The following is a 23051-nucleotide window of genomic DNA, read 5'->3' as shown; positions in this document are numbered from 1 at the left end:
TTCTTTTGGCATTATACTGTAGGGCTTCTGCAAAGTCAACACATTTTTTTTCCTTTTGGTTTTAATTCTAATTCAGAAGTCTCTAGAGTAGAGCAAGTTTGAAGGGCTTATTTCAGTCACTTAAAGGTGTGCTTATGCTAAGTTCAGGACATGCATTTTTCTTTTCCCACAAAATTTGAGTTTGAGATGTATTTAATTTTATTGTGCTGATTTGATTTTGTGTAGAGAACTAAAGATGTTTGAAATTGCTACCCACGGGTCATTTACTGCAGGTGTATCTTCTTACAAATATTTTTGATTTTTAATAAAAAGTCAGCATAGTTCTACCTATGAGAAACTTGTATATTTTAAGAAATAACTCAGGCATTGTTGTTCCAGGCAAGGTCGATAATTTAAATTTGCACTGGGGTGGTATCTCAGAAAGCGTCTTCTGATATGAGGGAGGGATTGAAGGGTGAAGCTGGGGAGGGCCAGTGCATGCTGGTAGCCAGCCCATGACTGAAGCAGATTGGGAAGAGTAAAGTAAGTCTAATTCCCACAGCAGCTCTGGCTACTTTTTTGGCTTGACCACAGTTCTGGGATGGGATTTGTGTCCTTGATGTGCAGCTGCAGTTTAGAATTCTGTGTATATTTTTACTCTACGTGGCAGAAGCCACTTTGCTAGCATCCTTTAAAAAATCAAAGACTGAGATCAGGATAAATATTAGTGAAGGATATCTGAGTTCAAGAGAGGAATTAAGCCAGAGTGGGGTTTTTTTTTTAGTATTATGAAAGTTGCTACATGAGAAGGGGAAAAAAAGGCCTTGAGTGTGTGAGTAGCCAGTACCATACATGTAACTTGGGAATGGTTCACTCTGAGACTGGTATGTTGAGAAGGCAGCTCAGAGGCTGGCAGAGAGGGTCTGTGAGCATTTGACAGACATGCAAACCACTGAAGAGCTGGAAAGGTCTCTCCTGGTGACTTAGGGGGCTGTGAGGAGGGGTAAGTCACTGGACCATGACCTGCAGGAGGGGCTGACTGGAGTGGGAGAGCCTGAGTCACTCTCAATACAATGGGATTTGCAGGTCATCGTTCCCCTACCCACCTGGAACGCACGGAGCCGTGAACCCCTGACGGACAACATGGAGAAATTTGCTATTGAGACGGAGCTCATCTACAAGTATTCTCCTTTCAAATCAGAATGGGAAGTGATGGACCAGTTCAATAAGATACGTGGTGACAAAGGTACATGTGGATGGTGCAGGTCACAAGTGAGATATTTGGGGTTTGGTTGGGATTCACCTGGTTGACTTGTTACTTTCTCAGGCACTCTGGTGATCATCTTTAACCTCAAACTAATGGATAACGGAGAGCCAGAGCTGGATGTGACTTCTGACCCTCAAGATATTCAGATGGCAGAAACACCTCCAGAGGGAACGTAAGTGTGACTGGTGTAACAGGCCTTGATCAAATTTGGTGTAGGGTTTGGCTATATACTATGTGCGTGGGTTTTTTTTAAGATTCTCATTTTATAGTGAATTAGGGAATTTAGAAGATCTGTAGTTTGTTCTTAAGCTGTTTGGTGTACATGTGTGGGTCAGCCCATGGGTGTTGTGGCTGTGTTCGGGTTGAGTGCCTGCAATCAATGGCTGATCTCAGCTTCGCCAAAGCAGAAAACTCAGTGTCCTTTAGGCACCATAAAAAAAGGAGCTCTAAGTTTTATGTTTAATTTTATACACCTATCAAAGATGTTTTCATCAGAATGAGAGCTGGTTGTGAGTCAGTGCTGCTCCCAAATTGGTGTTCAGTTTTGTGGCAAAACATGAGGTGCTGCACAGGTCAGCCTCTGGGGGTGGATAGTATGGAAGGCAGGTGAAGTGTATCATCACATCTGTCGGGGAGCACTTCTTCCTGGAGAGGGGCAAGAAGGATGTGCTCAAAGGGCAGCTGGAAGAGCACAGGCCCCTGTTTAGAGAGAGCTGAGTGTTTGCTGAGTTGATCACCTGTAGCCTGAAAGCAAAAAACTGAGCTGAAATGAGCCAAATGCTTGGTTAAGTCCCAGAGCTCCATGAGCGCACCTAGCAAGCTTTATGTTTTTGGTGAGATTAGACGCTTCTCCTCTGCAGTGCTTGAATTTTCCATAGGAAGTTTCAGACCCTGTAAAGCAGCTCTGTCTATGTATTAGAGTGATGTTACTGAGCAAATTCCTTGGGGCCCTCTGAGGGTTCTCAGCATATTTAATGCCTGTTTATAAGGCAGGCGTGATTGCCACAGATCACTGCCTCTTCTTTCTGGTATTGTGGTACCATGTGTGTCAGTGAGTAGTGCAGGTTCTGAGGCAGCGTACAACTGACTCGCTGAAGGGTGGAAATGCTCTGGATTGGTGGGCACACTTTTAGTGTTAAATAGGCCAGTTTATAGCTTTGGCCATTATTATCCAGATGTATTCAAACTCCCTCTTCAGGTTGCAGTAACATGAGTATCAGTTTCTTGTAGCTGTAGTTATGATGTACAGCTCAACAAAGAGTCTGGAGAAGACATAGGTCAAAAAAATTTAAAGAAAAGCTTTACTTATTGTAGTTTCATGGTAATTAAAACAGAAAGACCTTTTCTTTCACCTGTCTGTTTTGCTAAGAGTATCTCTTGGGCATATTCTGAAGTAGATGTCTCTCTTGCAGCAAGCCGGAGCGCCGTTCCTTCCGTGCCTATGCTGCTGTGCTTTATATTGATCCCAGGATGAGGATCTTCATCAATGGACACAAAGTACAAACCAAACGACTCTCATGCTGCCTCTACAAGCCAAGGTAAGTGTTGGATCCAAGATCTGTGGGACCATTTGGAGTTAGAGAAAAGGTGTAGTGTTTTACTCTCAAGGTGTATCCTGCATAATTCCATTCCTAACTCTAACGCCACAGAATCAGACCATAAGAGAATGGCATGTGGTGTTGACATCATGGGAAGAGAGATACATCGTGGAAAATCGAATGCCGTTGAAAGTTGCCTGAGTCATTGGTGCAGTTTGGCTCCCTTTCAGAGCAAACAAAGAAATTAAGATCCTGGTTGTATGAAATACCATATTCATACAAAACTGTTGGGTAACTATGTTGTTGTTGTTGAGCAGAAGGAAAGCAGAAGGTGGGTGTTAGGATTATTTCCAAAAAGAAACTAGACTGAGTGCTTTGAAACAGTTGCTTCTATGTTTAGCTAATCCGGGTTTGAATAGAGATTGAGAAAAAGCTTTCCCTATATTCCTTTTAGATTTCCTTAAACAAAAAATGTGACTGTGAGCTGGGGTGTGCTGTCAGTTGGCTGAAGAGAGACTGGAAAAGGTTACTGGCATGGGAGGGGAAACCTGTATTTCAGTCTGATTGCGGCAGACTCTCTCTGGGAGCACACAGTCTGCATTCTAGATACCCTGGCATAATTTATTTGAATCAAACAGTAGTAATTTTGTAGAGTATTTGTGGATTTTTTGAGTAACGTTTTGGGCTCACCCAGCCTGCTAGGCACTGTTAGCAGCCACAGGCCAGTGTCACACCACTGACAGTGCCTGAAGAGCCTGGCTGATTTTTAACTTAGGCTTCCTCAGCTCCTTACATGAGACTGTGTGAAATGGTATCAGAAACCTGACCAAAATAAAAGAATGTTACACACTCACTGCTCCTCATGCTGGCCAGGCCAGTTGTTTCCCTGCGGAAGGCAGGGAACTTGCCACTGTAAATCCTGATTTACTGGATAGAGAATGTCTGGATTTCTTTATTTTTGACTGTGTTTTATCTACGTGTGAGGGCCTTGTGCTGCTTTTGCTTGTGCTATAGTTCATCAAAAGTACTAGGGAGAGAAACTGGGGGAGGACACAGATTTTTGTCTCATCAGAGACAAGCTTCTTGCGAGACTTATAGACAGGATGCCATCATTGTGGGTGATGCTGTCAGCGTCATGACAATATTAGGTGTCCCAGGTCACCCCAGATGAACATGTCTTCTTCTGAATGTGTCTTCTTCTTCTTCAGTGTCTTCTTCTTCAAGTGGTCAGTAGTCTATTCTAAGGAGCCCCAAGCTGATGTGTGCTGGTGGCAGATGTGTCTTACAGATCTGTTTGTGCTGCATGTGAGCAAACTCCTGTAGATCTGCTTATAGTGATAGGCCAGTACAAATTCCTGAACGTTGTAAAGACGTTTACATTTACGATCCCCATTCCTGCAACAGAGCAGTAAAGACCTTCCTGCAGAGCACAGTGTAAATCTTCTCAGTCTTTTGGCAATCATTGTGGCTTTACTGGGCCTCTCTGGAGACTGTCCAGACTGCTGCCTTCTGGCTGGACTTCCCAATGCCAGCTTTGGCCTCTAGAAGCTGTGTGGCCATCAGGACAAGCCATCAAAGTCTTTCCTGTGGGTTCTGAGAGCCAGCACTGCTCTTGGGGTAGATGCCATGCTGTGCCCTGGGCAGGTTGAGGAAGCTGTCTTTTTCCTCAGGAGAGCTCAAATCTGCCTTGAGTGGCTCTTTCTAAAGGGAAAACCAGTAAATCAGTCCACTCTGAAAGTGGTTACTTTGCTTTTACTGACATAGGTGTAGGGTTTTTTTACGTTTTTCTCCCTGAACCTGCTGAAAAGGGTCACTTATGCCCTCACTTTTCCTTTAGAGCTGAAGCCAGAGCTCAGCATCCCCATTTATCTACTAGGCTTTGAGTGCTCAGCAGGGTAATACTGGGTCAATCCCTTGCATTTGTGCCAGCATTGTTTTGTGTGTGAGTGCATGGGGAAGGGACCTCCATTATGGTGCTCCTTTGGGGTCAGCAAATGTAGCAGTGATGCTCAGCTCTTTAGCTTGGCTGTGTTTCTGGCCCAGTAGCCTGGGCCAGATAAATCCTGAACCTTCCTGATCAAGCAAAGGGATGGGGAACAGACAGTGGAGGTGCTGCTGCCTTACAGCCTGAGTAGCTGGTGTGCTTGTCTGGGACATCTGAAGGGCTCTTTTCTTTCAGAGGGGTCTCCCTCCTGCTGTCAGTCAGGTTGCCTTTATCTCTGAAGGAAAAGCCTGTACAGTGGCTTGTCTGCAGGTTCCAGTGTTGGTGTTTGTGGACAATGAATAGAAATCCACTGTGGATTTAGGGTATGTAAGTGCCTTTACTGAAAAAAGGTTTTGCAGCCCTTGCACTGTTTTTCAGGAATAACAGTGCATCTCCTGAGCAGGACACTTGTTTTCTGTTTGTCACCACCCATGTTTCTGTGGGAGAGGCCTCTCCTCACCTTTCTGGAGGTGATAACATGCTGGTGACAGGGGCTGGCTGGTTTTGTGTGGATCTTTCACCAGCCTTTGCAGTTGTGTTGCCACATTCCCAGCTTCCCTGGGAGTGGCCTGTGTCTCCTGAAGGATTGCTTCCATCTCTTCCCCAATACCTGTTGGAGCTTGTTTAGCAATATGGGCTGTGCAGGTAGAAATAGCCAGGCCACATGCAAGGCCTGTGCCTCCACAAGGACCCTCCAAGGCAGTTGGAATGAGTGTCTTGAAGGTCGTGATGGTTCACAGTGCCATCATCTAGGACATCCAACTGTTGCTTATAGTGTTCCTTACAGCAAAGGAGTGCTGTCCCTATGGTCCCCCCCAAGTGCTGCCCTGCCTGCTGAGCTGGGTATGGGGAGATAATTCAGCTCTGTCTTTTTATTTTCTCCTTAGAATTCAGGCAGGTGTGGATGAAGTAATGTAGTTACGCCAACATGTTGAAAGCAGCCCGGTTTTCAGAGTGTACTGTCTCCTGGCCCCAGATAGCTTTAGTCAATCTTACATAGGTTAGAGATGGCACCACCAAAATCCTGACTCTTTAGCTCCTGACGTTATGAAATCACCAACTGTGATTTCTGGAAGTCTTAGCACTTGCCTGCTTTTTCCCCAGGGAGGAAATCCCTAAAAATAGCAGAAGATGTATTTCTGGGAAAATGTATTTCCGGGAACTGCTCTTGTGGTATTAATTTTCTAGATTTGGGAGCAAGGGATTCCTGTTGGTGAGATTATGTCTGATGTCAGTACCCTGTGTGCTCACCCACAGAAACAAACCTAAACAAAACTTTTCATAAGTACAAGGTTGTTTCTCATAAATCCTGACAGTTTATCTGCATTTGGGGGGAATTTTGTCTCTCATTAGGATCTAAGTGTGATTCCAGTCAGTTGGTCAGTCAAGTGTTACATCTCTGTGTGGTTTTGCCTTTCTGTAAAAACGGCATTTCTAGTGGCTTTTGCTTTAGCTAAATACTGGAAAATTTAATCCTCTTGGGTATATCCAAACCCTCATGTCTTAAGGTGATCTGAGTTCCTGCAGGCTCTGCTTGTCCTACGTGTCATCTTTCCTTGTGACGTGCTTGGAGGTGATACACATTCATGAACTTCTGCCTCACGGGCACCAATCTTTCACTCTGCAGCAGTCAGTGAATTTGGATCTGTATTTGGCATGTTAGCATACAGGGAAGGTGAAACAAGCTGCTTCATCTCCAGCACAATTTACAAGGTTGTGAGTCAGACACAAAGAAGTGTCCTGAAACTTGGAAGTTCTTACCAAATTGTTGTTCTACTTTGAGATAGCCCTGTGTGAGATGGACCTGTCAGACTGCACCTGTGGACAGCTCTTCACAGGAAAGGTTATTTAGCTGTGGTGGGAGCATTTTGAGAAGCTTTCCATATGTATTCACTCCTCCTTTTTACTTCTGAAGAAATTATTTCTCTAAGTATTGAGATTTGCTACAAGAATATGGATATATTTCACCCCCACTGGTTAATGCAGAAGAAGAGAGGATATTGTGGTTGGAGCTACTACTAAAATATCTGTGAAATAAAAAGATTTTGCTTAGCTTCATCCAGAAATGTCCAGTTCATGATATGTAAACCTCTTCCATTTATTGAATCTATTGGGAGGAGTAGAGTAGCATGTGGGGACCTTGTTCTCTCATGCAGTGATGAAATTTTGATTTGACCTTACTGCTGAGTTTGCTGATTAATAAATTTTGATCATCACAGGATGTACAAATACACTTCAAACCGTTTCAAGACCCGTGCAGAGCAAGAGGTGAAGAAAGCAGAGCACTTGGCAAGGATAGGTGAGTCGTCAGGGTATGCATTCATCTGTTGCTAAGGGGAGGACTAGACCCTTGAATGATGTGACCTGGGATTGGCGGCCTCTGGGATCACTGGAATTGCTCAGGAACTGTATTATTGCAGCAACTACAGATGACACAGACTTACGTTCATGCAGTGGAAGGAATGTACATTGTTTCCAGAGACCATTTCATCATCTGAGTAGCAGATGTACAGGATAACCCTTGGAGTCCCAGCAGTTTTCCCCCACTCCAGCAGAAGGCTGGCTGAGCCCTGTCATCCTACAGTTCTTCTCTCACCTTTAAGATATTATGAGCTTCTGGCTATGTTTTCATTCTGCACCTTTCCTGTTAAGGCAGTTAAAAAAGTAGATTTTTATTCTGTCACTTAATGTAAAGAGTCTGGGGTCTGGGTGTACAAGGGAGCCCTGGTTTGTTCGGTTTTAATCCTTCCTGGCATACCTTTTGCCCATCTAATCTTCCTTTCCTGTTAAGTTCTGTAATCCTCAGGGAAAACTCAGTTTGTCATAATTGGTTATTCAGCATATATAAATCACACAAGCATATAAATACAGCATTAAACTGTGTTAGAGCTGCATTAAATCTCCAGAAATATAACACAAAAAGCAGCATCCCTCCTTAACCCTTAATGCAAAAAAGCTATAGTGAAGGAGGAATCTTGGAAGTTGTAAGTAATTTATATGTGACCTGTATCTTCTGGTAGGTTTCATAAATCAAATACATAAATCACTTGGAGGCATGTGTCCTCTGTCCCGGTGTCAGAGCTGCTTTAGGCATGTCTGCACATGGCTGCAGGTCATATATACAGGGATGGTGCCACATTCAGCCTGTACAGCATCACAGAGGGCAGTGTGATTGTGACCCTGCCCCAAAGAAAAGCAGCAGAATGAAATGGTGTGAATTGCCATGTTCCCTGTTCCTCCTTTAGGAAGTACAGCCTGGCAAGATAGACTTGGTAAGATGAAGCTTAAACAGATTTTATTGTATGCCTCAATCCTCATTGGTGAATTTATTTTTACATTGAGTCCTATAGCCAGGGCATGTCTTGAGCACACACTCCCATTGCTTTTCAAGAAGATGCAAAGAGTAGGATTTAGAGAAGCTTCTTCCCTGAAGCAGTCTGTGAGGCTTTCATGACACTTAAAAGTGGAGTTCAGTGTATGGCACTGAAAAGTGGTGTCCATTGTTGTCCCAGTGCTGAGAACAGGTCCCATTGGCCCTAAAATGTCACACATTGCCATCACCAAACCAGCCTGGTGCCTTTGGCTGTGCAGGGATCACTGAACCTGCAGGATGTCCAGGGGGCCAAAAAGGCCAATGACATCCTGGCCTGTGCTAGAAATAGTGTGGCCAGTGGACCAGGGAAGTGATTCTTCCCCCCTGCCTGGTACTCAGAACCGGTGAGGCCACACCTCAAGTACTGTATCCATTTCTGGGCCCCTCATTTCAAGAAGGACATTGAGGTGTTTGAAGTAAGTCAGATAAGGGCAATGGAGCTAGTGAAGGGTCTGGAGTGCATGTCCTATGAGGAGAGCTGGGGTGGTTTAGCTTAGAGAGAAGGATGCTCAGGTGAAACTACCTGAAAGGAGGCTGTAGCCAGGTGGGGGTAGGTCTCTGCTCCCAGGCAGGTAGTCACAGGATGAGAAGACATAGTCTGAAGGTGCGCCAGGAGAGGTTTAAGTTGGACATTAGGATTAATTTCTTCACAGAATGGATCATTATATATTGGAATGAACTGCCCTGGAAGGTGATGGAGTCACTATCCCTGGAGATGTTTACGGAAGGACTGAATGTGGCACTTATTGCTGTGGTCCAGTTGACATGGTGGTGTTGGTCACAGATTGGACTCCATGATCTCAGAGGTCTTTTCCAGCCTAATTGATTCTGTAATTCTGTGAACTGGCCCAGTGCTTTTGGTGTACCTCTCAAACCCTCTCATGTAAGGTTTGATTTTTGTATATTTTTGTGTTTCCTTTGTACCCTTGTACACATCAGTGCAGCAAAGGCTCTCTGGAATTGCTCTCTTTGGGTGAATGCCTGATGGTGTCTGTCTGTACCAAATGGCTGACAGCATCCTTGTCTCTGTATGTTTCAGCGGAAGAGAAGGCTCGCGAGGCGGAGAGCAAAGCCCGTGCCCTCGAGTTACGCCTCGGAGGGGATCTCACGCGGGAGTCTAGGGTGAGCCTTGAGCTTTTGGCAGCATGTCGTGTTTTGAGCACCAAGGGGTGTTCAGAGCACTGGTGGTGGAGTGATACTGACTGGGCAGCACCCCATGGCAGCATGCCGTGTGCTGGTTAAGCAGGTGGTGGCTCCAGTCAGCAGTGAACTTCCAGCAACATTTAGGTATCTCCATGGCTTCATCACCACTGGGTGTGTTTCACCATCTTCACACGGTGTGCTGCCCAAGTGAGAAGTGTGTTGGCATTCCCCTGCCTACACACCCAATATATCCTGCATGAGAAGGTGACCTCCTGACTCCAGGTGCTGTTTGCTGACAGCCTCTGTGGAAGTGGCCCGCGGAACAGAACTAGAGCTATGGGCCTTTTGGCTGTTCCCTGCTGCCTGTGCAGCTGTCTCTGCAGCATTTGGGCAGGGGCTTTTGGAGAGGGCCTCTTTGCTTCCTTCCAGTGGGACTGTGGCTTTGAGGGGCAAGGCTGAGCCCTGGTGCCAGGAGTTGGGAGGAGGGCTGGCAGGGGCACTAGAAGGTCAGCAAGTAACACCAGTTTAAAATCATTGAGCTTCCTAATGGTATGTAATGGAAACAATAGTATCCAAGTGCCCTGGATGTTTCCTTGTGCTCCATTGCCCCTGTTTGCAATTTCCTTAGTCCTCTTTTTACATGTAGACATTTTCCTCCAAACCTAGCATAAGTTTGCCCTGCCTCTGGAGTCACACTGGTTGTCACTGTCTACCAGTTGTGACTTATTTACACTTGAAACGCTTCTCAGCTCTTTCTGAAAGAGCAGAATATCATAAATGGAGTGAATTTTATGAATTTCCCAGCTTGACTATGCAATGCCTGTTTGCAGGTGACATTGCGTCAGGTCCAGAACTCTGCCATCACCATGCGGCGGGAGGCTGACGTCAAGAAAAGGATTAAGGATGCAAAGCAGCGGTGAGTGCAGGGGCTTCCAAACTCTGGAGCACCTAGGCTGTTTGCTCCAGGTGCTCATATAGCTCTCCCGTTTTGCATGTATTTTCGGTTCAGCTCAAAGCTTAAATATCCATGGGCATCTTATATACCTGGGCTGTTAAACTGAGCAGCTGGGGCACTATTCTGGTTACCTCTGGTATTCCCTCTTACCTGCTGAAAGACATGTGGGTCTCTGGATTGGGTTGTTCGCTGTAAATATTTACCAGATTTTCATATCAGTTTTTTTTCAGTCTTGCTTTTTCACTTGCAGATAAGATTCAGGCTGATGAACAAATGTTTGCAAGTTACAATGAAACAGCTGTAGGAATTTTAGGCATGCTTTCTCAAAAAGGCTGAGTTTTGGTGTAGTCAGTGCTGTGAAATCCCAAGGCATTCTTCTAGCTTAGCTCTGGTGGCAGTTAACTTTGGTTTTTGATGTACTCACAGGAATATTTCACTCTTCATATATGTTTGTTTTGCATTTCTCAAATGAAGTGAAAACCAGAAACAAATGCTCTTAACACATGCTGAGTTTGAGGAAGTTGGGAATTTGGATACAGAACATCTCCATTCCCTATGTGTATGCATGCCGATTTACATGGCTGCCTAGGTCAGAACTATTGCAGACTTGTTGCCAGAGCATCTTAAGATGCTGAAAAGAAACAAATAAATACAACTTTAATTTAAAAGTGCTAGAGCTAGGATCTGAATGATAAAGAAGCTTGTGAGAGAACCTGTTTCCTTCAGCTTCCACATACTTTTCCATCTACACCTTTGTTCTTTAATTCTTGGGTTTGGTGACATTAGTGTGCAATGAAAAATTTGTGAATAGTCTTCTGCCCTTCCTGCCCATGGGCAAAATACTTCTTCCTGTTACTAAGCTGAGCAGCAAAAAGCCACTCTGGGCAGGTACATGGCTTTCCCTGTGTCCCTGCATTCATCACTGGTGATCAGAAGCAGATCAGAGGATTCTGATCTGTACAAAAGTACAATGCTTTTCTACAGCATTGTACTTCATTCAGAAAACCAAAAAAAAAAAATCCTGAAAGATGTGCATAATAGGCACATTAACTTCTGTACTAAGCAATCCCTGTTGTCTTTTGGAAAATTCTTGAATTACAGAGGATGTCCTAAGACAGTTTTCTGCTGTTTCCGTGAGGCTGGGTGCATCAATGAAAGAAGTGCTTTCATGTTTCCAAAGGCTATATAAGATCAGGTTGGCTCTGAATCCAGACAGTAGGACAGGTACTAAATTTCTAGTAATTAAATCCCTGGCTTTTGACCCACCACTTCATTTTCCGTGGTTTGGATGATAATTTTACTTCCTGTTGTCTTTGATAAAAATGAAATGTCCTTTTTGTTTTGTAGGTGAGTATATGTTGGAGAATTTTGCTCAGACATGGCTTGAAGGAAAAAAGGCCATGAAAATATACAGCTGATTGAAAAGTAAAAGGCAGCTGTAAACAGCATGTTCTCAGACACGTTCCTGTAAACAGCAAAGTTCTCAGGCTTGTTTTTTAATAACAAGTAAATACTTTGTCCTTGGATAGTGATGGGAAAGCAGAGTGACAAACATGGAGGCCTTGAGAACAGTTAATAACAGGATGAGAAAAACAAGTTTTGGTCTCAATAACAAACCACAGGTATTGAAAACAAGAGGAGGGGTTGGTGTGTAATCTGTAGCCAATAATGAGCTCGGGTTTTGCAATATGTATGAACTTAATTTAACACGATTATAGAAGTGTGCATACTGGATCAATAAATCGGAGTTTGATGCTCATCAATAAGGATGTGGTCAACTCCCTTCGCTTCCTCAAGTATACATGCTATTTCTTGAAGTATAAGGCTCTACATTCTTTTCCAGAAGTTAGAAAAAGAAAATTAATCCCTGAGATGGGTGTTTTGCTGCACTTGCTCATGCTCTTGAATCATGGTTTTCTACGACAGTGAGCTGAGACCAACAGGTCACATTCCAGCCCAGCAGTTGGCAGTGTTCAAATCCCCTCTTGGCAAAGGTTTAGATTTGAAATTACTGAAAACTGCTATTTCAGGTGTTTTCCTAGGAATGTACTACAGTCACCTGTTTTAAATGACGCTGTGTCACAGGGTACCATTGCATCGGTGTGAGGGATGATGGCCTTAAACAAAAAATGAATATGAGTTTTATTTTTGGTATTTATTTTGAAAAGTTTCACCATTAAGACAGACTCAGATCTCATATCTGCAGGTGATCATTGTGTAGGGTTCATGTGTGTGTGGTTCAGGCCTTCCTAATATTTGATATTAGTAGACAGTCAACTGAACATTTTAAGGAATTCCACTATCTTCAGCTAACCGTTTAAGCAGAAGTTAAATTCCTCATTAAGATAAGGTACATAACTGCAAAGGACTTGATGGGGGTAGGTGGGGAATATAAAGCAGGTCAAAATTGAGAAGGGTGGGCAGGACCATGGTATAGGCTATGCCTAGCAGTAGTTAATGGTTTGGGCCTCATATTTGAGGATACTTCCATACTGAGGCTGAGTATCCTTCTTATGAAAAATTCTCAGCGTGGGTATCAGGGAAGCTGTGGAACCTGATTAATTTAGTATGTTGAAGAGCAGGACTTGTTTGTGAGACACGGGGATTTTGTTTGATTTATAGCACAAAGAGATCGAAATCTCAAGGCTTTTGGCCTTAATGGAGATAGAATTCCTGGTAACCAAAGATTCAGATTGAGAAATCCTGTGGGTTCACAAACATACTCGAGGCCAACTTTTCTTGGAGTCATCTGCTGCATAGATAAGAGAGAAATCATGCAAATTGATATCCTAACATTGCAGAAAAAGGAGCTCTGCTTGGGCTGTATGTTGTATCCTCTAGATTTTGAACTTAAGGAGCAGCCTTGTGAAATTTGGAATTAGGAGAACTTCCTAGAATCAGAATATCAAGACTGTACTTTTCTATTGAAATCTGAATTTCCATGCTTTATCTAGAAAGGGATATATAGCTGGAAAATACAAACCAAAATAGCATGGGAAAGGACCAGTCTGGATGCAACAGCACTCTCATAAGACTAATTCACTGAATAAAAACATCTGAAGTAAAAACCAGAATCTGTTCTGAAGGAGAAAACATATTCAATTGAAAAATTCTCTGTCCAGCCTAAATTAGTATTTGTATTGCAAAGTTTTTGTATTTTGTTCATATTCAGTTGTAATGCTCTTTCAGCAAATGTTTTGTATTTTTCAGAAGTAGCAGTTTAATGCTCAAGGGTGCTGGCCTTCCATACCCTCTCTCTAACACCAGCAGATAGTATGTTTTATTTCCAGCATCCCTAGGGGCTCTGTTTTGTTCCCTACAGGGCACTGAAGGAGCCCAAGGAGCTGAATTTTATCTTTGGGGTGAACATTGAGCAGCGCGAGCTGGATGGCATGTTCATTTATAACTGCAGTCGGCTGATCAAGATGTATGAGAAGGTGGGCCCACAGCTGGAGGGTGGCATGTGAGTCCTGCAGATTTTTCTGCAATCTTTGCTTAAGCTTGGCACATTTTTCTATATCTGACTTAGGCTGCACAGTAACCATGTTTTGCATTAATCATTCTTCCTGAGCCTGAGGCCTGCTCATTTTGTCAGCCTTCAGTTTGCATTCTGACAAATAAATTATATTTAGTACTGCCTCATATTTTCCTGGTTTCTTGATAGAGAGTTCTTGACACATATTTTAGCCATCCCTGCAGCAGTATGAGGAGCTTGCCATTTGGTGCTGATGAGTGCTGGTAGTACTAGTGCCTCATTCCAGAGACAGGCAAAATAGGTCTTGACAGCAAGTACAAATATTTGAGCCCATCTTACATTTTGCATGACAGTTCATGTTGCCAGCCTGTCGGTTTAATCTGTGTCCTTCTGTGTCACTCTGTGTCCCTCTTCCAGGGCATGTGGAGGAGTGGTAGGCGTGGTGGATGTGCCCTATTTGGTTCTGGAGCCAACCCATAATAAACAAGACTTTGCTGATGCCAAGGAGTATCGACACTTGCTGAAGGCCATGGGAGAGCATTTGGCTCAGTATTGGAAGGATGTGGCAATAGGTAGTGAAACTTCACAATTACCAGAGTCTGGAAGGAGAAATTTGGGTGGCTGAAGGTCAGCCAGAAGTGCAGATGGTGATTTTGTGATAATGACTCCATATTGAGCAGAATATGGTTTGTTTTCCAGCCCAGAGAGGTATCATCAAGTTCTGGGATGAATTTGGTTATTTATCAGCAAACTGGAACCAGCCTCCGTCTAGTGAACTGCGTTACAAGCGCAGGAGAGCCATGGAGATCCCCACCACAATTCAGTGCGGTGCGTCTGATCCAGCTGCTTCTCTCTGGGGAAGGTGGGGGAGCACTCCTGGCTGCAGATGGGACAGTTAAATGCATAGGAGATTTGGGATGGATATCATCCCTTCCTAGGGCCTGTCTCCTCTGCAGTTTGCCTTTGTCTGCACTCAGTGGTATTCTGTGACAGCCAGGCATAAAGCTCTTTTCCTGCACAGTTTGCTAGTTTGCTAACTGATCTTCTCAACTGAATCTTCTGACAGAGCAGGGCAGGTATGGCCAGTAGCAGTGTTGAGAACAGCCTTAGAAATGTCATATGAACTGGAGCTCACCAAAGGCACCCATCCCAGCACCAGAATAAGATGTGAAACATCTGCACAGGCAATGGGAAGTGGCCAAGTAATTTGTACCCTGATGCACTGGCCTGCACTGTGCCAGCACAGAGGGAACCTTTTACAGTTACCTTGGAATTTAATGCAAGTTCTCTTCTGTGCACCTCAAAACAGCTCTGGCTAAGCCCTTGTTAGAGTAATGGGAAGCTCCACACCATCACTTTGTCACCTGGTAGAGGGACACCAAGCTCCCTTATTTTCACGCCGGGACTTAAGGATGTGGTTGTAGGAAGGAATGTGAGGCCATTCTTGTGGAATTATTTGTTAGGCTCTTCTGCCTTGATGGTTGTCTCAGTCTTTTCAAGGTTCTTTTGAAGGGGGAGGGAATTTTTCTCCTTCTTGTCTTCCCTTGTTGATATCCTTCCAGAGCCTGATTTAAGGACATTTGGATTTTCTTGGCAGAACTTGATTTTGTGAAGCTGTTGGTTTCCTGGTAGGCTAGCAGTACTCTGGAAAACATATTTGTGTTCCTGGTTCATCAAAAATTTAGTAGATTTTTTTTTAAGTGGATATGTCTGTGATTTCTGTTACTTTGGTATCATTGAGAGACAGCCTGTCTGCTGGGCTGAGCTGTGATGTCTAGACTGGCTGTTCAATTCAGTTTGTGTATGTCATAGTTGCAGCCGGAGTGTGAGGTCCTCTGGTGTTGGTTGGTGCTAGGCTTCATTGCATTCTTGTTAGGTAGAGTTGTCTTTGAGGGTTTCATTCAAGTGTTTTGTGAGCACAAATAAATAATTGACTCAATATATTCTGTGACTGTCTCACTTTTTTGGCCACTAGTCTTACTGTTGTTGGATACACTTTGGTGTGGTACTTGGGCATTAAATGGGCTATGGGAAAAAATCATGTGTCTCAGGCTGTGTATTTCTGACTTGCAAAGTGTCTGTCTGACAGATGTCTGTCTGAAGTGGCGGACTCTCCCGTTCCAGCTGAGCTCAGTGGAGAGGAACTACCCTGACACCTGGGTGTGCTCCATGAACCCTGATCCTGAACAAGACAGGTAAGAATCAGTTAATATTAAGACTTTTCTGCAAGGTGCTTTATCTGCACATTTGGAGCTTTTTTCTGATCATCTGTTCTTTGAAAACAGTTGGAGGGGTTCTGTACCTTTAAGTTGTGCTCACAGTCTGTGAAAAGGCAGCAATGGCAATTGTATAGGGAGCTGAATGCTGGGTGGGCATTTGCAATGTGCAAATTGCAGAGGACATCCTCAGCAAGTGACAGGTGATACCAAACTGGGAGGAGCAGCTGACAAACCAGGCAGTCATAGATCCCTGCAGAGGGACTTGCAGGTTGCAGAAATTGGCCAGCAGAAGCCTATCCTGACATTCAGCTAGGAAAAGGCAAAGTCCTGTCCTTGGGGAGGACAGCCCCAGCACTGGTGTGTGCTGTCCATCCCAGAGATGATCAGGCTCAGGGCGTTCTCATCGACGTATAGAAACATACAAAGGCAGGCTGCAAAAAGCACAGAGCCTGTCTCTTCCCAGAGGTGCCTAGTGCCAGGACCAGACACCAGGAGCACAAACTGGAGTGCTGGAAGGTCCCTCTGCACATCAGAAACACTTTTTTCCCTGTGAGGGTGACCAAATCCTGGCCCAGGTTTCTCAGGGAGATTGTGCCGTCTCTATCCTTGGAGATATTCCAAGATGGGGTCCTGAGCTCCTGGTCCTGGGTGGCCCTGCCTGAGCCGGGTGGAGCCAGGTAGACCCCAGAGCTGCCTCTAGCCTGTCAACCAAGTGATATGGTGGAATTTGAATCATTGGTTGTTTTTCTGCCCTGGCACCAGAAATGCTATTACAGGTTTAGATTATATTAGGTTTGCTATGGGCAGGATAGATGGCAATTGGAGAACTGTCATGGTGCAGGCTGGGAGTTAGGTGAGTTCAGGGGGGCTTTGCAATTGCCTTTTTTGCTCCTACTGCTCCCACCCATCAGACACCAAACTGCAGCAATTCCACATGGTTGGGATGAACCCAGGAGGGACATTTTGCATGCTTGAGGAAGCAGCACAGTGGTTCATTTTCCAGTGATGTGTGTTACAGTCACAAAATGTAGGTAGAATGTAGTCATTTATTTGAGTGAGGAAAATGATTGTTTTAGGTTGCTTCTCTGTGGAAAGCAGCACTGCTGGAAGCCAGTTCTTGTCTGTATTGTGTAAGGAAGGGAAGCTGCTTCTCTCTAAGTCAGGTCCCTTGGCTCAGGGCTTAAAGACAAAGGGGATGAATCCAGGCGGTAACTTTTGATTGGAATAAAGAATTTAATATCTATGGCTGAAAATTTTACAGAATATTGATGCTATTTCAAAGTATTGACTTTCTGACTTCTTCCTTTTGGTACCTCCCAGTGGAGAATACCTGTGCTGACTTCTCTGTTTGCTCCATATGTATGTAGAGCTCCTGCTGTAGAGCTCCGAGGAGTGTGGCAGTGCTGAGGATGCTCCTGGACAAAATGCTGGGGCAGGGCTGAGCCTGGAACCTAAGGGGCTGGCACGTCCCCAGCCCTTCGGCTGGAAGGAGTAGTGAAGTTCAGAAGATGTTGCTTGTAGACACACACAAACACAGACAGAATGTGTATGTACATACATCCAGTTCCACAGATAGCACAAGTGGGCATGTGCAGTGCTCCCACAGACCACACCAGCAGCTTCATCCTTTTCCCTCTTGGCTCGTCAGGGTGAAGGATCACTAGTGGAAATACTCATGTCCATACCTGGCCTTCAGATCCCGAGCCTCTGGTTACTTCCACTGGGATAGATGGGCCCTGAGGCCTGCAGTCCCAGGGGGAGGTGTACTGACCTCCTTCCTTGTTTACACATAGCGCACACACCCTCCAGACCTCCCAGTGTCTCACACTGGGGATTTCTCTGTCTTGATTGGATCAGGGTCCTTGCTCTTCCCCACATGCTTTCTGCCTAGAGACACCCACTGTTCTGCCTACACCCCTATACCCATCTCCATCAGCTGTGAGACTCACCCATGTCTCCAGTGATCAGCTCCTGAGCATCACCCTTAGACATCCCCTCCCTTGCTCCCAGGTAGCCTCCTGGTTGGCTCCTCTGGCCTGACGTTCCTGTGGCTCATATTCATTCACTTGCCTGTAGTCACAGCAGCTGGTGGCACTCAGGCCCATGAGGCACTGGCACCAGTGGTCCCTCTCCAGCTACTGACACTTGCACCCCAGTACAGAGGCCGTTGCCTAGGAAAGGGGGAGACATGGAGGTTAGTACACAGAGGTGTACTGACCAGCCCAAGGTTTATGTACAACTGGCCCTTGTTATAGTGTATTTTTCCCATATTTGTTCTTCCCAAATAATCTCAGTCCTTTCCTTTACTTGCTTTTGGTTCCTGGTGTTGGTCCAAAAGATGTTTCAGAGGGCTGCCCCAGAGCTCACCAGAGCTGAGGCAGCCGTAGGACAGTCCTGGCAGGACCCCAAAAGGGGTTTCTGTTCCTCTGAACAGATTTGCATTCCGCAATTCCCAAAAAGCCCAGTTCACATCTCCTGAGCTGCCTTTGGGCCTCTGGGCTTGTGGAAATGGACCCTAGATGGGCTGGTAGCTTCTGGGATGGCCTGAGGGTAGCCATGGAAGGGTGTTATTCAGGTCCCCTCACCTGCCATTATATTTCTGCACTTCTGTCTGCAGAAGTGGGAGTCTTTATTGTATCACCTACCAGGAACTTGATTTAGTGATGAAAGAATTCAGATCTTTTATTTGCAATACCTTGAAAATTGGGGGTGTGTGGGTGGGGCTACTTTTCACTTTGAGGTATTGTTTGGGGTGAGTCCAAGTACCTCCGCAGTGCATGCTGTGCCATCCTACATTCCCCGTGCAGGAAGCTGGGAAAGGGCAGGTGGGGCACTTGGCACTGGTGAGCCAAACTTCTGGTCATTTTAGCTTCAAAAGGAGTCTCAGGAGTCTTACTTTGAGAGAATAAATAACTCCAGGACATTTCTTGATTAAGTAGGCTTACATGTGCTTTCCAGCAGCAAGTGCAGTTGTGTCCTTTACATGAAGTAGAAGTTTCTCCAGCACTCCTGGCTTTTGGTTGGAGCACATTCCAAGTGCTGCACTGTTGAGTCCTTGTGCAGAGTTTGGACACCTTCATATCTGTGTCCTGACCATTACAGGTATTTGTAGTGTCTGAAGGATGGCAGGATTTGAGAAGCACATGGGTCACATCCTCAAGCTTGTGTACTGTGAGGCTCAGTGCAGGGTCTCATCCAGCCAAATTGGAAATGATGCAATGTCAGAGCAATGTCAGGTGTTGGGACTGTCCTGGCATCAGAGGTCATATGGTAGTTTTGGCTGCCTCAGCACAGTGTCTACTATTGGCACTGAGCTGTTCCCTGCCCTTCTGGTTTGTCCACCTGCACTTCAGTGGCTGCTTGTGGCAAGGTGTTCCAGATCATGGGAGCTGAATGCCCTTCTCAGTCTGTGTTATGAGAAGCAGTCACTCCCTCCAGTGCAACTGTCTCTGTTGAGGTCAGCACCAGGTGCCACTATCACTCAATTTCGTTACAGAGAAGGCAGTGTCCCTGTTTCACACTGTGAAATAATGTGAGGCTTGCTTGCCTCTATTCTCCTATCTGATATCCAGTTGGATCCCAAATGTCGTTTGGATGGGTGGCTGAAGCACCAGCTGAAGATGATTGCGTGTCTCAAAGCTCCTTGAGCATTATCAGGAGTCTTGGTTTTAGTCCATTCTGACTACCAAGATAATACATTTGTTCTGATTTGCTGCCTCCAGTGATGCAGTCTCTGGGTTTGGATGCCATAAGTAGTCTGAATTTTTCTTGTCACACAACTCAAGGTGGTTTTGTTCTTTACTGTGCTGTAAGACATAGCTTGGCAATGCTTCCAGCCTTGCCATGAGCTGGAAGATGCATTTCTGTGCTGGGAAACCTGTTTATGGTGCCACTTGTTCAACTTTATCTTTGGGAACTGCAGGTTTCATTCACAGGCAGTCATTTTGCAGTGACGACACACACTTTCTTAGCCAAGGAAGTAACCACTCTATGGAAAGTGCTTCAGCAGGGAAGAGGCTGATGGAGGAACTGCTGCTTTTGCTCCTTCTCACTCACAAAGCTGATCAGAGTGTATCTGATAGCTAGAGATCTTGATAGAATCATCTCTTCTCAGCTTCTTGGAGCTTTGAGTGTTCTACAGTGAGAGTAGGGTTCTCTTACATCTTCAGGTTACCAGCTTGGTTCCAGTGTCCAATGAAATCTGCTGCATCTCGTGTTGTAAAAGGGCTGTCTGCTGCTTTCCTGGCTCAAATCATTCTTCCATGACTTTACCCCAGCAGTGCTGGTCCTCGTCTGTCGTTCTGTGATTGTTTGGTGATAGGTGATGAGCCTGGGCTCAGTCCCCTTCCTCCTCTGGCAGTGCTCCTGAGGGCCAGCTGCTCATCCAGGCACTTCAAAGGTGATGCCAGTGCGTTTGAGAGAGTACTTCCTGCTTCTCTTTTCCTTCTCTCTCAAGGACTCTTCCAGGATTCTGCACCTGAGAGGACCTGGGAGAGTAGGATACTCACCACTGTTGTTGGCCATGGGCTGAACAGCCACAGGAAAGCAAAGGACAAAGCAATTAGCTACAGGATATTGCAAAGCACACTGCCTGGCCTTGAATGGCAAGGCAGAAGGCATTTGGGACTGGAAGGCTTGTGGTAATGTCTTAGTCATGGGTTTCTGGTACTGTGCTTTCCTTTATGAAGGGAAAAAACTATGTAGAAAGAAGAACTGATATGAAGAAATAAGGTGATAGGAAGGAAAATTGCTGAAAAAGTCTGGAGTACAGATGCAGTACAGAAGCTGTCACAACTGTCAGAGTTCCTGGGCTCTGAATTGGTGATTTCCAGCATAAATGCCTTTTTATTAGCAATTATGCTTTTCATCCTTAATTCATATTTCTTTTCCAAGATTAAAACCACTGCTTTTGAGATTGTGGCTGCTGCAGAAAGGCAAGTGGCTTTCCTGCTGCTTTTAGAATGGTATGTTGGGATAATCCTGCATGAGATGATACAGGTTCTGCTGTCCTTACTGAGGGTGTCTTGCATTCCCTCCATTCTAGATGTGAGGCTGCAGAGCAGAAGCAGAAGGTACCACTGGGATCTCTAAAAAAAGACTTGAAATCAAATGAGGAAAAGCAGAAACAACTGACAGAGAAAATCCGCCAGCAGCAGAAAAAGCTGGAAGCTCTGCAGGTGAGTCTGGAGGTCTCCAGCTAAGCAGAGCAGGTGTGACTCAGCAGCAGCCCTTTCCCTGTGCAAAGGGCTGCTGCTGAGTCTGAAACCATCTATGCTCCTTCACAGGGCTGGGGCTGTTATAACAACAGAAATTGATCATCTCATCTTGCTTTTAATTTTCTGTTGGGAAAATGGAAATGACAGCTGAAAGAATATCTCTTGAAGAACACAAAACACACCATATAATTGTTTGGTTTAGCCTGGAGAACTGCTGGAATGGGTTCAGGCAGCCCCTGGCCGCCTGTAAACATGAACTTTCTGATCAGTTTTTTTTTTTGTTGCTTTTTTTGGTTTATTTTGTTTTTGGTTTTTTTGTTTTTGTTTGGTTTTTTTTTTTTTTTTGGTTGGTTTTTTTTTTTTTTTTTTTTTTTTTTTTTTTTTTGGTTTTGTTTGGTTTTGGGTTTTTGTTTGGTTGGTTGGTTTTGTGTTTGGAGTTTTTTTTCTTTTTTTTCAAATTTTTCTTTTTTTCTTGTTGTTTTTTGTAGAAAACCACTCCAATTCTATCTCAGGCTGACTTAAAGAAACTACCTCTGGAAGTGACTACACGGCCTTCAAGGGAGGTAAATGGAATCCTACTGTAGGCTTTTTACTCTTTTGTGCTTCCTTAGCTGTTCTGAACAGCAGTTCCCCACTCTTCTACCCTTCCTCTCTCTCTACCCTCCTTTGTTTCAGCACACCCGATCTCAGCGCCCACGATCTCCTCCTTTGCCTGATGTAATCAAGAATGCTCCCAGCAGGCCACCAGGATCTTCACCTCCTCACAAGTCCTGCACTCAGCTGAAAAAAAGTTCTTCAGATCATCCAAATACCAGCTCCCCCAGGCTAGCAAGCATGCTCTTCAAGGAGGAGGCCAGCACTTCCAGGACACACCATCACACTGTGACAGCTGGGAAGTCTAACAGCACTTTAAAAACTCTTGCCAAGCCAGGTACAAGCCTGAAGTCGCTCTCTGGCCAACAGAGTCCCAAAAGCTCACGTGAGACACCCAATCCAAAAGCAGCCAAGGTGCCAGCAGTAAGGAAATCTGCCTCTGGCAAATGTTTACAGGTAAGAATCAATGGGATGAAACCCCTCAGCTCCTCACCCACTGTCCTGTAAGCCAGTCTGTTCTGTATTGTGATATGTGCACTGTGGGCACTGCACAGGACAAGAGAACTTCTACTTTACTCTTGGGTTAGGGTGTCATTTACACTCCTTGGTCTCATCTCTTTCCTGTTAGACCAGATTGTTTCCCCAGGGAAAAAAAAAGTGCATGGGGTGGTGGGATGAGTGTTTGCATGATGATATACCACCTCTAAAACCTTCCAGAAAAGCTCATTAACTACCAAATAAAATACTGAGTGTTGGGTTTTTTTCTGGGGGGTTGGTTTGTTTGGTTTTTATTTTTTTTTTGTTTTTTGTTTTTTTTTTTTTTTGGGGTTTTTTTTTTTTGGTTTTGTTTTGTTTTGTTTTGTTTTGTTTTTTTTAACTTGGCTGCAAGAAGGTTTTGGTTGGAAGCAGGCTGGAATTAATAGCTAGAGCTTGTTTGCTTCCTTCAGGCTTCCAGCACTCGAAAGAGGGCCTTGAACATCCCAGAGGATGGGTCTGAGGAGGAGGGTGAGCCCAAAAAGGAGAGGACAAAACGAGGAAAATTTTTGGCAGTGAAAGAAGAGAAGGATTCCAATGAGGTGGTGGTGGAGGTAAGAGTGTGCTGGTTTCCCCAGCAGAAGGTATTTTTCAGGTGTTTATAATCTTGATGAGAGGTGGCTAATTTGAGCTCTCTCTGCTCCCAGCTCACAGACAGTGCTGGAGAGGAAGAGTTGTTGGAACTGAAGAAAGCACAGAAAGGTGAGAAATAAGCCAGTATCTGACGTAAAAAAGAACTGTTGTACAAGTTAAACATGTGCTTTCATCAATGAG

General features: G+C 44.8%; 1 protein-coding gene across 6 annotated transcripts in view; it reads left to right on the top strand.

The window, feature by feature from the left end:
- MORC2 (MORC family CW-type zinc finger 2) overlaps positions 1-23051 on the top strand; it is a 49360-nt gene that overhangs the window by 21507 nt on the left and 4802 nt on the right. For all 6 annotated transcript variants that reach the window (XM_063173288.1, XM_063173290.1, XM_063173287.1 and 3 more), the window contains 15 exons: positions 1066-1225; positions 1307-1418; positions 2659-2784; positions 6988-7067; positions 9181-9263; positions 10115-10200; positions 13562-13702; positions 14132-14286; positions 14414-14542; positions 15804-15909; positions 20978-21110; positions 21638-21712; positions 21825-22199; positions 22691-22831; positions 22925-22979. In XM_063173288.1, coding sequence (XP_063029358.1) covers positions 1066-1225; positions 1307-1418; positions 2659-2784; positions 6988-7067; positions 9181-9263; positions 10115-10200; positions 13562-13702; positions 14132-14286; positions 14414-14542; positions 15804-15909; positions 20978-21110; positions 21638-21712; positions 21825-22199; positions 22691-22831; positions 22925-22979 — 1957 coding nt within the window. The remainder of the gene's footprint in view (positions 1-1065; positions 1226-1306; positions 1419-2658; positions 2785-6987; positions 7068-9180; positions 9264-10114; positions 10201-13561; positions 13703-14131; positions 14287-14413; positions 14543-15803; positions 15910-20977; positions 21111-21637; positions 21713-21824; positions 22200-22690; positions 22832-22924; positions 22980-23051) is intronic.

This window comes from Melospiza melodia, chromosome 20 (genome assembly GCF_035770615.1).
Source record: "Melospiza melodia melodia isolate bMelMel2 chromosome 20, bMelMel2.pri, whole genome shotgun sequence".
Classification (NCBI taxonomy): Eukaryota; Metazoa; Chordata; class Aves; order Passeriformes; family Passerellidae; genus Melospiza; species Melospiza melodia.
Note: the sequence above shows the minus strand (reverse complement) of the source record. Positions and strands in the feature narration are given on the sequence as shown.